Source organism: Coenobita brevimanus, chromosome 59 (genome assembly GCF_032717465.1).
Source record: "Coenobita brevimanus isolate Jiangsu-jjx chromosome 59, ASM3271746v2, whole genome shotgun sequence".
NCBI classification, from domain to species: domain Eukaryota; kingdom Metazoa; phylum Arthropoda; class Malacostraca; order Decapoda; family Coenobitidae; genus Coenobita; species Coenobita brevimanus.
In genome coordinates, this window is record NC_137012.1 from 29,860,776 (window position 1) to 29,875,652 (window position 14,877).

Here is a 14,877-nt window from a genome sequence, read left to right on the forward strand (position 1 = left end):
AGAATATTTAGAACCTTCCTAATTTACTCATGTGTTGGTTTATTCTCATTTGATGGAACTGGACCATTCCCACAGCTAGGAACTGTGGCTATGTTACATGACGACATACGAGTATTAGTTATGAGGAGTCTCCTTGGTTACTAGTCAAACTTTCCCTCCAGTCTAAGGATACTTGGTAATCAGCTGGCTTTGGTTCTTTCTCCCACCAAATAATAATAATAATAATAATAATAATAATCTGAGCTGGAAGGAGTTAGGAATCTCTGTCAGCTAGGAGTGAATGTGGTATACTGTAGATTCTGTCACCTAGCCTTCCTTCAAAGAAATCTTAATTTATTTCATAATTTCATACATATAACCATGATTTCATTACATATTATACTTTCTCTTAGATATAGTCCTGCATAGATGCTCCCGTCACCAGTAACGTACCAGGAACACCAAAATCAGAAATCCTGTGAAACATTGTTTATTGTTGACGCTTTTGGCGATTTAAAAACACCTATCATGCTGAAAGGATTCATAATTGTTGTTCTTAACTCCACCACCTCATGAATTGTCTCCTGATGTGACTAAATGCCTCCATGAATAGCGCGACTGAAATAGGAAATATAATCGGTTTGAATAATTATAAACACTGAGCAGAAACTTACTGATCAATGAATAATTATAAACACTGAGCAGAAACTCGACAAATATCCCATGAACTGAATAAAAACTTTCAAATTTTACAAAAATAAGATAAAAGCATCATTATGGTGAAGTGATTAATATTAAAAACGCCGAAAGTAAAAATTAAATGCCTGGACCCTATGACGTCACCGCTTACTGTCCACCTGTCCTCTTGTTGATGAATGTCGACGGCAGGTGTACGGTCTTCAGGCGTCGTCTGAGTTTTATTTATTTGTTCGGTGTTTATTGTGAAGTTGCGAGCTCAATTTTGCAAGAGACACGAGAGCAACATCCGTAGGAAACGAGGGAGCCAGCAGGAAGGACGTGCGAGCGGAGATATCAACCACAGGAAGCAAAAGGTAAGTGAGATTTAAATGTCCTCTGTGGCCTACGCGTCTTCAAGAAAAACCCATTAGTGCTACCCATGTCACCGTGTTAGCCTCATCCCCGGCTCATTTTACTAGTCTCATTAATTTCTCTGATGTCTCTAGTTTTCATGGAATTAACTTAGAGGGGTGATGAGTTATTGATGGCTGATGGAAGGTATGATATACGGCAGTACCTAGCGGCCATTGTGCGTTGTCTTGCGGGGCCGCTCTTGAGACGTGAAGGAGTAGCGTATTCGATTTATTGACTGGTTGCTATTTATATGGTATTTTTTAGCTTATTTTGGTAACTGAATAAGGATTTAGTATATTTTGGATGAGCATGGGGATAAATGGGAGGTCTTAGGTGGCAAAGTGGACGAAGATGAAAGTTGGGGGAGGGCTTTAAACTGCGGCAGGAGATGGAGGGGAGGAAGGAGGGGAGGGGGTGGTGACGTGGCGCCTCGAGGTTGCATCGGAGGCCGCAACAGCTTTACCTAAGCGATTTATTGTGCATATTATAACTTTTTTTCTCTTGTACGTTACTTTGCCAATTGTTTCGGTAGTTTGAATACATAAATAACGTACGTGTTATGCAAATGAGCCACAGGAGCATTTATTCATAATATTGTGGTACTTTGTAAAACACAGATAAAATGCACTGACGTATTTCTTCATGTAAGAAGTTGACCAGCGCGTGTAAATTAGTTGTTGCCTGTTTAATCAGGAAGTTACCAATTGTATCCATATTTTTATACATTATTCAGTATTTAATGAACGTTTTTATTTAGTAATTGATCTTTCATTGTTTATTTGTATTTGGTGATTTATTTGTCTTTTTTCGGCTTATTTCCCGTAGCTTAGTGACAATTAGATTTTTTATTAATTTTTCTTTCATTCTTTTTTATTGGAGATTTCTTTTCAGCTTATTTCCCGTTGCTGAATGTCGTAATATTTTTTTTACTGATTGTCCTTTCAGTATTATTTTTATTTGGTGAAGATTTATTTGTCCTTATTTCAGCTTATTTCTCGTAGCTCAGAGAATATTAAGGTAGTACTTTGCCTCGGCATCCCTTCCACAGCATTCCCCTCCTCCCTAAAAAATAAATAGATAATAATAAAAAATAAAATCGAGCTTTATATAGCAGTGTTAATTTCTTGTCGCATCTCAGCATTCAAGATGAGGAGATGGAAATTTTAGGCCACGATGAAATGCTGGGGGGAGGACAGCGAAATGGCAGGGGACAGGGCGACATGGAGGCGATTCGTTTGTGGCCACCCTTTATGGGATTAAGGCGTCTGGCTATAGATAGATAGATTGATAGATAAAATAGATTCAGGATAGATATTACTTGTGTTTAATCGCTTGAAATTTGTGTCTGATTATTTACATGCGCGTTCATAGTGACTTCATTTTGTTTTCGCTTCCTTCTCACCTTCTTTCTTTCTTTCTTTTTCTTATATTTTCTTCTCACACCCTCTTTTTTTCACACATTTAATTCTTTCTTTTTTCTTATATTCTCTTTCACATACTCTTGTTTTTACACCTTATTTAGTTCTTTGTTTTCTTGTATTGTCTTCTTTCACACCCTCTTTTTTCACACCTTATTTAATTCTTTCTTTTTTCTTATATTTTCTTTCACATACTCTTGTTTTTACATCTTATTTATTACTTTGTTTTTTTCGTATATTTCCTTCTCTCACACCCTCTTTTTTCACTTTCTTTTTTTTTTCTTATATTTTCTTCTTTCACACACTTGTTTTTACACCTTATATAATTCTTTGTTTTTTTCTTACATTTTCTTCTTTCACACACTTGTGTTTACACCTTATTTAATTCTTTCTTTTTCTTATATATATTTTCTTTCACACATGTTTTCTTACCTTATTTAATTCTTTGTTTTTTTCTTAACTTGGCCTCATTCACTCTTATTGTTTTTATTTCTTATGACGCAAATTAAGCCCAAAAATCCATTGACGCTTTTATTCTTTATTTCCAGACGATTTTATTCATTTTTCCAGACGATTTTATTCCTTTCCGGACTTTTATTTTTTCCAGACGAATTTATTCACTTTTAAAGACGTTTTATTCATCTTCAGACGATTTTATTCATGTATCCAGACGATTTTATTCATTTCCAGACGATTTTACTAATCTTTCCAGACGATTTATTCATTTCCAGTCGATTTTATTATTCTTACCAGACGATTTATTAATTTTGAGACGGTTTTTCATCTTTCCAGACAATTTTACCCATATTCTAGACGATTCTGTCAGGATTGCATATTATAAATACAATTCATTATACAGTAGAAAACGTGATTTATAATATGGAGTCCTGACAATTCTATTAATCTTTCCACACGATTTTATTCATTTTCCTGACGATTTCATTCATGTTTTCAGACATTATTAATTTTGCAGACGATTTTATTCATCTTTCCAGATGATTTTGTTAATCTTTCCAGACAATTTATTTCCAGTTGATTTTATTCATCTTTCCAGACGATTTTATTTCTTTCCAGACGAATTTACTCATCTTTCCAGACAATTTAATCGTCTTCAGACGATTTTATTCACATTCCAGACGATTTCATTCATTTTTCCGTATTTAATTTATTTTCCAGACTATTTTATACATTTTCCAGAAGTTTATTAATCTCCAGACGATTTTACTCATTTTCAGACGATTTTTATTAATCTTTCTAGACGATTTTATTCCCCCCTTGCACTACCAGGGTCCTCTAATAGATAAAACCGTCTCGTAGCAGCCAGAACAAGCCAATTAGGTCTTAAGGGTGATTAGAGGGGTTAATGACTGACGTGACAAACAAGGCAGGCCAATTTTTAGTGACCGATATAGCACATTGTACTTCTCTAGATTACACTTGCACACCGATATGCAGTACACATTGTACTTGATTACACTTTCATACCGATATATATTACACAGTGTACATCACGAGATTACACTTTCATACCTGTATGTATTACACTTTGTACTTTTATTACACTCTCATACCGATACATATTACACATTGTACTTTCCTCTTGGGTGTTGTTAATGCTGTCAATTTGAAAACGATGTCAATGGAAAACACGAAAGTCTGTCTATCTATAGCCTGACGTTTCAAAGGGTGGCCACAAATAAATCGCCTCCATGTCACTACCCTGTCCCCTGCCATTACGCTGCCCTACCCCCCGACTTACACCCCCTCTCTCATATACCTCTCCACTCCATCCCTCAGTCCCATCCTTGGTCACAATCTCACCCTTCTCCTCTCCACTTTACACACACTCTCCTCGTCAGTCTCTCATTCTCCATTATCTCCACGTGGCCAAACCATCTCAAAAACTCACGAGCCTTTGTCCACACAGATCTCAGACTGCTTAAAAATAAATAAATAAGTAAATAAATAATAATAATAATAATAATAATAATAATAATAATGATAATAATAGGGAAAGTATGCGGGGTCTTTACTATAGTGTGGTTATTTTCATCTGCCAAGGATCCGTCACCCCTCTCAGCTAAGTTTATGGTCAGGTGTAGTCAGGCTGGAGTTTAAATTTGACTAGTAACCAAGGAGACGCATTCCTGCCTCACATATTTTCCCCAGACCAAACCTCGAGTCTGTTGTGTCCATCTAAGCAGCGTGATGTGTGTGTGGGTGTTTTGTGTGTGGGTGGGTGGGTGTAGGTGGGTGGGTGGGTGTTTTTGTAGCTTTGTTTGTTTGGCTAATAAGCTTACTCGTGTTTTTATCACTTCTCCTTCCTGCTTTTTTTTCTTTTTTTACTTGCTTGCTGAAACAAAACAAAGGCGTGTGGCGGGGAAGTTGTGGGGCTTGGAGAGAGAGAGAGAGAGAGAGAGAGAGAGAGAGAGAGAGAGAGAGAGAGAGAGAGTGACGTGGACTACTAAATATTCCAACACACACACACACACACACACACACACACACACACACACATCATAATCAAGCTCATAAATCAGTCTGGCTCAGTTTTTGTACACACACACACACACACACACACACACACACACACACACACACACACACACACACACACACACACACACACATATTCTCCACTGCGTTATACCATTGTTACCTTACCCAGACCAAAAATTTCCCATCATCCTTCCATCTTGAATTCTGAGTTGTAACAGTAGATTAACACTAAGGCGCTAGTCACGAAGAAGTGCTATGGAAAGGGTGTAGAGCTGTAGCATTGTCTTTTTTTCTGCTGTATAAGGAACAATGCACGAAAGGGCGAAAATCTGGGCCAAGTTATTGTAGAAGGAGTATAGTTGGAGAATGTGTATGGGTTATAAAGACGCGAATGATGTATAATCCTGTAGCTTGATGCAATATGCTAACTAAATCGCTAAGGAAGAGGTGCAACGGGGCCTTATGTACCTCTTAGACTCCTGGCCCCAAAGATTGATGATCCGGTCCACTCAGGCATCAATATAGAGGGAAAAATTGATGGTATTCGTCCCTTCCTTCCCCCCGATGTTTGGGTCTGTAATGGACGCTTGAAATCGGACATCTCCTCCATTTTGGCGCCACAATTTTGAAGTCTAACCTAATTTTTTGACTTAAATTTCGAGTATTATTTGTAACTGATCTATATCTACGAGTGAAGGAATTATTGGTCGAAGATTTTTTAAGTTTAACCTGATTTTTTAACTTATTTTTGAGTATTATTTGCAACTGATATATGTCTGAGAGTAATGGAGTTTAACCGAAAGTGTGGACGTTTTAGAAATACTTGAAATTTAGGCTGTAACGAGGTCTTAAGAACAGAAATTTAAGCAGTAATGAGGTCTTGAAATCAGGTGTAAACATGGATCCAATATGGCGGACTTGGCCAGTGTTTTGATGGTGGAGGAGCGTAATGGCGGCGCGTCAGGTGGCCACTCTCTCACTCGGGACGGTCCCTTTGATATCACGGCGAAAATACACTTAACGACAGCCGTAAAATCGCCCAGGAATTAAAAAAAAAGAAATAGAATAAAATAATAGCATCCATTAGCGCTTTAATTACTCTAAATGAGGTTTAGGTTGATTAATATTAAGGGAAATTAACTACGAAGGCTTAGATTCAAAACCTGTCTCTTACCTGCGTCTAATTAGTTCCGGAGACGTCTGGGGGGCGCGGTAGCACAGTGGTAGCGCGCTGGACTTGTGATCGGGGGATTGCAAGTTCGAGCCTCGCCCGGGCTGCCGTGCCGGGAGGGGTAGCTCCCTCCTGTAACCCTAGCGGGGCTATGTAGTCCAATACAGGGCTTAGCTCGGGGGAATTCCATTTCTCCCATTTTCTCCGGAGACGTCTAATTAGTTCCGGAGACCGTACAGGTGTTTCAGAATCCGTCAGCCATGTTTAACAAGGGCTTCTGTTTACACTTCTAGGGCAAAGTTGTTCTCTAGAAGAATACCTGAATAATTGTTGTCTAAGTCCCGGGTGCGTGCTATCTTAGAAGCCTTTGCACTAGCTAGTCCTTATCTGTTTTTATCTGGTGTGTGTGTGTGTGTGTGTGTGTGTGTGTGTGTGTGTGTGAGAGAGAGAGAGAGAGAGAGAGAGAGAGAGAGAGAGAGAGAGAGAGAGAGAGAGAGAGAGAGAGAGAGAGAGAGATAATACCCCCTCACAAATTAATCATCCAGAAATTGAACGACTTTCAGTACACACACACACACACACACACACACACACACACACACACACACACACACACACACACACACACACACACACACAATTCACTTTACGCCGCAAATACTGTTACGCCGGAAATGCAATGAAGCAACAAACGCAATTGCACATCTCACGCGCGTGCAGCAGGCATGATGGAGTGTGGAGGTGTTGACAGATGTTTTATTAGTGATGTTGAGATGTTTATTATGGTGCATAGGGATGTGTGTGTTTATGGAGGTGATGGTGTGTTGAAGTGCTTGTCTGTCTGTTTCTGTTTGTTTGTATGTATGTATGTATATATCTGTCTGTCTGTCTGTCTGTCTGTCTATCTATCTATCTATCTATCCAATAAGGCAGGAAGCGTACCTGAATATGCAATCTACTTTGCATAGTTGATTGATGTGTTTCTTTATGTAATGCAATATTGCCTAAGTTGCTACCCTTACCTGTGTGTGTGTGTGTGTGTGTGTGTGTGTGTGTGTGTGTGTGTGTGTGTGTGTGTATACCTGTCTGTCTGTCTGTCTGTTGTCTATTCCTGTGTGTGTGTGTGTGTGTGTGTGTGTGTGTGTGTGTGTGTGCGTGTGTGTGTGTGTGTGTGTGTGTGTTGCAAGAATTTTGATTTGCAATGCTGGGTATGTCTGTCTGTCTGTAGTCTGTGTCTGTTTTTGTTGCAAGATTGTTTTTCTGTTTTGTTTGTTTGTTTGTTTTGTAGTGCAGAGATGGATTAGTCCCTCTGCCTCTGTGTATTGATCTATCTTTCTATCTATCTATTTGTCTATATCTATCTATCTGTGTATATCTCTATTTAAATGTCTGGCTATCCCTGTATCTATCTGTATCTATCTATTTGTCTATCTGTCAACCAATCTGTCCATCTATCCATCTATCTATCTGTCTGTCTGTCTATCTATCAGCCTGTCCGTCTAACTATCTATCTATCAGCCTATCCGTCAAACTGTCTATCTATCAACTGTCTATCAGTATCTATCTATATAGCCACATCTGTCTATCTATCCATCTGTCTATCTATTTACCTGTATCTATTTGTCTATTTATATATATCTATCTACCTGGGTTTGTACATCTATTTCGTCTGTCTGTCTATATCTATCTATCTATCCCTATATCTATATCTATTTGTCTATCTATCTATCCCTCTATCTATCTAACCCTATATCTATCTATCTATATCTGTCTGTCTATCTATCTATCTATCTACAACCACTATAAGGCTGGAAAATATAACGGTGATCTTTACGTAGCAAGGATGATGTGCCTGTTTCCTTATATGATGCAGTGTTATCTTTATCTGTCTACCTACCTGTCTATCAGTCCATCTCTCTCTCTCTCTCTCTCTCTCTCTCTCTCTCTCTCACACACACACACACACACACACACACACACACACACAAAGAATATTATGGTGTTATATTCCAGGCCGTATCGTGCAAAAAATACTGAGAGAGAGAGAGAGAGAGAGAGAGAGAGAGAGAGAGAGAGAGAGAGAGAGAGAGAGAGAGAGAAATCCCATCTATAACAGTGTTACGATAAAGTTAAATAATAGCGAGAAATAAAGTACCGGGAATAATACCAGGAATAATACCAGGAATAATACCAGGAATAATACCACGAATAATACCTGGAATAATACCAGGAACACCATGAATAATACCATGAAAAATACCATGAATAATACCAGGAATAATACCGGGAATACCACGAATAATACCATGAATAATACCAGGAACACCAGGAATAATACCAGGAATAATACCGGGAATATTGGCCGCGGGACAAGGCGATATTACCCCGGACAACAAAGAGGCTGGGAATAATTCAGAGTGGCGGGGTAATTATTCAGACGGGCGGGGATAATTAGGCTGGAGAGGCTGGCTAATGAACGCTAATATGCCGCTGATTATCTGTTAAGGCGTTTCGGTAGCCGTTCGTTAGCCGGGAGTGGAGTGCTGCGGAGTGCGTGGCGGTACTGCGGTGGGCGCTACGGGAGTGGGGTACTGAACGGACCGGGTTGAATGGGTTGGTTTGACTGTGAGTTGCGTAGTGCGGTGTATGGTACTGTAGTGTCTGTATGTATGTATGTATGAAGTGTATCTATCTATTTATCTATCCGTCTATCCATCTATCCACTGAATAATTACCCTCAGCTCCAAACACACTCCATGCACTCCTACACAGACCAGCCAAGCATCCCAAACAATCCCGCAAGAAGAAAGCAAGAAAATGAAGAAAAGAAAAACACTCATTGTCTCAAAACACAGTCCTTCCGCCTCAGTGATCACCAAAACAACTGCCACAGGAACAAACTTAAGCCAAGACAAAGAAGAAAGAGGAAAAAGAAGTAATTACGCTTTTGTCAGGACTCGACCGCAAGCTGAACGTATATACGGGGAGATGTTGATGATGAAGGATTGTGTGTGTGTGTGTGTGTGTGTGTGTGTGTGCTTGGGTCTTTTTCTTGTCTGTTTAAGAAGAGACATATACACGCTGTTTTTTTTCTTGCTTTTTCTTTTTTTTAGTCTTTATTATAGGGCAGGGGGGGGCGTATTTTAGGTCCCTGAAGGTACCACGTGACACCTCTTCCTGAGCGATTTATTTCTTCCCATTAAACTTCACTGTCCTCCTCCTGTGTGTTATCCATGGAAACTATATAGGCATTAAGAAGAAATAAGTAGCTCAGGAGAATATGTTAAGGTACAAAACGCAAAATAAATCGCTAAGGAAAATGCGTTAAAATAGCACAGTTTCTCCCTTCCCTGATTTTCCTTTTTTTTTCTCTCTTTTTTTTCTGTTTCCTTCGTTTTCCTTTATGTTTGATTTTTCTTTCCGTCTCTCTCTCTCTCTCTCTCTCTCTCTCTCTGTCTGTCTGTCTTGATTCATTTTCTTATGCAAACAAGACGTCTTTACGAAGGAGGGAGAGAGAGAGAGAGAGAGAGAGAGAGAGAGAGAGAGAGAGAGAGAGAGAGAGAAGGAATCAGGGAATGGAGAGAAAGCCGAGAAGGATTTGAAAAGGATAGAAGCACGGAATACGAGAGAGAGAGAGAGAGAGAGAGAAGGAATTAGGGAATGGAGAGAAAGCCGAGACGGATTTGAAAAGGATAGAAGCACGGAATACGAGAGAGAGAGAGAGAGAGAGAGAGAGAGAGAAAGACAAAAAAGCTCTTTGGTATTTTATGCAGAAGTAAACCAAACGCTCCCGATTTCCTCCTGCTTTCGTACCCAAGGTGGCGAAATTACTGTAGAAAATAGGTAGATAGATAGACAAATAGATAGATGGATGGTTAGATATGTAGACAGATAGATAGATAGACAGATAGATAGATAGATGGATGGTTAGATAGGTAGACAGATAGATAGATAGATGGATGGTTAGATAGGTAGACAGATAGATAGATGGATGGTTAGATAGGTAGTCAGATAGATAGATGGATGGTTAGATAGGTAGACAGATAGATAGATGGATGGTTAGATAGGTAGACAGATAGATAGATGGATGGTTAGATAGGTAGACAGATAGATAGATGGATGGTTAGATAGGTAGACAGATAGATAGATGGATGGTTAGATAGGTAGACAGATAGATAGATGGATGGTTAGATAGGTAGACAGATAGATAGATGGATGGTTAGATAGGTAGACAGATAGATAGATGGATGGTTAGATAGGTAGACAGATAGATAGATGGATGGTTAGATAGGTAGACAGATAGATAGATGGATGGTTAGATAGGTAGACAGATAGATAGATAAAAATGATGATTGGATTCTTCTCCTATGTGCATCCTTACTAGAGAAAGTAGATAAAGAATGGACCCTAACTTATATCTATCTGTCTGTCTGTCTGTCTGCATCTATCTGTCTGTCTATCTGTCTATCTATCTATCTATCTATTTGTGTATGTATGTGTATATGTGTTTGTGTGTGTGTGTGTGTGTGTGTGTGTGTGTGTGTGTGTGTGTGTGTGTGTGTGTGTGTGTGTGTGTATGTGTGTGTGTGTGTATTATATCGGATCCTGCTGTATAGATAAGATAGATAATAATACCCCCCCTCTCTCTCTCTCTCTCTCTCTCTTTCTCTCTGTAACACCCAGTTTGTAAAAATAAATTGCTTATTCCTTATTAACACACCCCTACGTCAATCAACAGTAATTTCAGTAATCAGTTTGCCTCCTCAATTATTTACCTGTCTGTAGGGGTGGGTGGAAATGACGGGGCGGGATTACCTGGATGATGACCACTTCCGGTACTGACACAGGTGATACCGGAAGTGGGCCCGGAAATAACGTCTACCTGGATGATGACCACTTCCGGTACTAACACAGGTGATACCGGAAGTGGGCCCGGAAATAACGTCTACCTGGATGATGACCACTTCCGGTACTAACACAGGTGATACCGGAAGTGGGCCCGGAAGTGGTTCATGGGGGCCAGGTGTTGATTCCGATTTACCTGTGTGATGGTAAGGGTGTTTTGTGAAGGAATACTGTGTTCTGTTCTCGTGTGCTAAAGTTAATCTGTGATCTGTGTGTTCAGTCTGTATTCGCTTTGTTCTGTTGTCTGTTGAACACTGTGTTCTGTGTAGCTTATTTATATCTGTCTGTCTATCTATCTGTATCTGTCTGTCTGTATGTCTATCCATCCATCCATCCATCCATCTATCTATCTGTCTATCTACCTATACCAAATCTAAGAATATGTACCTGTGTTGTATAATATAGTACCTTTAATTTTTTACGTAAGAGATAGTTACTGCTTTTAAAAACTAGCCCAGAAAAATACTGAATCTGTTTTTTGTTCTTGGGATGGCTGAGTAGATGAGCAGACACGAATTTTAGACAGATAAACATATAGATAGATAGACACAGATAGATAGATTGATAGATAGATATATAGATAGATAGGTAAATGCAAGAAGGAAGAAATGAATGAATGAATAAATAAATGAATGACGCATCAGGCTAAAGCTAGATACACTCGCTAAAACACACACACACACACACACACACACACACACACACACACACACACACACACACACACACACACAACACAACACAACACAACACAACACAACACAACACACTCTCCCCAAACCCTCCTCCACAGACCCAGCCTTCCTACTTACCCTTCCAAAAAGATCTGCAACTTGTCTCTCTCTCCCTTTCCCCAGCCATCTTCCCCTTTCATCCCACAAATCCCACACTGAGCTAGGGATTCCAGGCACGCCCATGTCCTAGGATTTTCCCTCTTAATATAATCCCTTCCTGAGTGGCCTAGAGAGGGAGGATTTAGGCAGGAATTTAGGCAGGGATTTAGGCAGGGATTTAGGCAGGGATTTCAGGGATGCGTCTGGTTGTGAGAGTCTGAGAGGGATTTGTGCAAGGATCGTTTACTAATGTGCTGAGGGGGATTCGTGGCACATTTTCCAAGGCGATTTATTCCGTATATTTCACACTGATGTACGCTCTCATGTTCCTTTTGCCTTTGTGCCTTCAGTATACCTCCCTATAGACAAGAATTTTAGTGTATACAGAAATCTCTCTCTCTCTCTCTCTCTCTCTCTCTCTCTCTCTCTCTCTCTCTCTCTCTCTCTCACTCAGTTGGTGGAGATTTTTGCCCCTTTGCTGTCTGTTTCACGTCTACTTCGGCTCAGCATCCTTTCCTTAGCACTTCTTCGTGACTAGCATTTGAGAGAGAGAGAGAGAGAGAGAGAGAGAGAGAGAGAGGGAGGAGAAAATGGAAAAAGAGAGAGGGGCTAAAGAAAATGAGAAAGACAGGGCGTGGGAGGAATCTTACGAGGGGATAAAGGAAACGAGAGAGAGAGAGAGAGAGAGAGAGAGAGAGAGAGAGAGAGAGAGAGAGAGAGAGAGAGAGAGAGAGGGAGAGAGACGTATAATGTAGGAGGAAAGCGACGTAAATATAGACTAATAACCACAAAATAATAATAATAATAATAATAATAATAATAATAAATCCTTAAGTCAGTCCTAGAAAAATCCCAGACTAATAATAAGCAGGAAAAATAACTCCCAAAAATCCAGCGGGTGTGACGAAACCTAAAGATAAAAAAAATAAATGAAAAAAAAAAACGAATAAAGAAAAAACGAAACATGGAGGCAAAAAGTAACAAAAAAATGATTAAAAAAAAAAGAATTGCAGAAAAAGAGAATCGCAAAAAAAAGATAATTACCAAAAAAAAAAAAAAAAAAAAATCAATTCCCCATATATCTCATGCTCGGAATAAAGAACATAAAAAATCTTTGAAAAAAAATCTACACATTAACGGGCTACGAAAATATGCAATTAAAAAAAAAAAAAGGAATATTGAATAAAAAAATATATGACCAAGTATGACACAGAATATGACAGTATGACAAAACTGAAAAAAAATATGACATGAAAAAGGAAAAATGACAAAAACATGACAAAAATATGAGAAAAAACTGAAAATATGACGCAAAATATGACAAAAATATGAAATTAAAAAAAATATATATGAGAAATATATGAAAAAAATGACGCAAAATATGACAAAAATATGAGAAAATAAAATGTGAGAAATATATGAAAAAAAATGACGCAAAATTATGACATATGACAAAAATATGGAATAAAAAGAAACACGCTAAACTAAGCCAATGGTAGCAAACTGTCACCATTAACAACAACAACAACAACAATTACTAGCCAATAAAGCATTCTCAGGCCTCCACAAAATCCCATCTCGGAATAAGTAGCCTAAATCCCCTCACAAATCCAGCCCGAGAGAGAGAGAGAGAGAGAGAGAGAGAGAGAGAGAGAGAGAGAGAGAGAATTATTGTTTACGTATGAGACTGTTCTCTCGTGTGCTGAAGAGAGTTGCTAGAGATATCGATAGTGCTAGGTTCATTTTACTCTCTCTCTCTCTCTCTCTCTCTCTCTCTCTCTCTCTCTCTCTCCCCTCTCCGCTTCTCCCTTCCCTTCATCACTCTTCACTCCTCCTTTTCTCTCTCATTCTCTTTCCCTCCCATCCTTATCACTTTCGTTCATTTTCATTTTCCTTCATTCCTACTCTTTTCTTACCTCCCCTTTCATTTTCTCCTCATTCCTACTTTCCTCCCTTTTCCTCTCTTTTCTCCTCCCCTCTTTCCTCCTCCTCTCCCCTTCTCCTCTCACGGAGATTCTCACTTTCCTCCCTCCCCACCCCTTCCCTTTCTTTCCTTCCACTTCTCTCCTCATCCTCATTCCTCTTGTCTTCTTCATCCCCCCTCCCCCCCCTCTCTCTCTCTCTCTCTCTCTCTCTCGATATTTCCTTAGAAGAATAATAACTTTCCATCTTCCTTCCAAGGTTTATACATTTTTCCTCTCAGTTTTCTCTCTATCTTTTCCCTCCCCTCCCCTCCCCTCCCCTCCCCTCCCCTCCCCTCCCCTCCCCCATATACTCTTTAAAAAATATTTGTAATAAAAGATTCCACCATCTTCCTTCACAATTCTTTACGCTTTCCACTTTTTTTTCTTCTTTTCGTAGTCTTTCCCTCATCATCTCTCTCGCCTTTTCTCTCCCTTTCCCTCCCCCTCCTTCTCCATTCTCTCTCTCTCTCGCCTTTCCTCTCCCCTTCCCTCTCCCTCCTTCTCCCCCCTCCCCCTCCCCTCCTCCATATCCTTTAAAATAATAATATTTTCTCTCTCCTTCGTCCTCCTCCTTACCTTTCCTCTCTTATCCCCTTCCTTCCTTCTCTTCCTCCCCTCCCCTCCCCACTCTCCTCCCCATATTTCTTCCCCTTTCCTCATTCCTCCCCTCCCTGTCCCCCCCCTTCCCCCCACAAAAAATGATAGATAACTAACAATATTCCATTTCTCTTCTTAGTTATCCACATATTTTCATTAAAGTGTTCTCTCCTCTCCCTTTCCTTCCTTTTTTACTCTTCCCCCCTCCTCTCCCCCTTCCTCACCCCCCCTGCCGTCTCCCCCCCTGCCCTCTCCCCCTTTCCTTTATAAAAAATGGAAAATAAAGATCTTTAATTTTCCCTTTCGCCTATCTACATTTTTGTCATTTTTTTCTGTCTTTCCCTCGTCCTCCTCCTTGCCATTTCTCTCTCCATCCACCTTCTCTTCTTTTCCCCTCCCCTTCTCTCCCCTCCCCTCCC

The 14,877-nt window shown here is 39.7% G+C and overlaps 1 protein-coding gene across 1 annotated transcript in view; it reads left to right on the forward strand.

The window, feature by feature from the left end:
- The first annotated feature begins 5,897 nt into the window (after nt 1-5,897).
- The window catches only part of LOC145402944 (uncharacterized), a 184,676-nt gene continuing 175,696 nt past the window's right edge, over nt 5,898-14,877 (forward strand). Inside the window, exon 1 of the mRNA XM_080274837.1 lies at nt 5,898-5,952. Coding sequence (XP_080130963.1) covers nt 5,898-5,952 — 55 coding nt within the window. The remainder of the gene's footprint in view (nt 5,953-14,877) is intronic.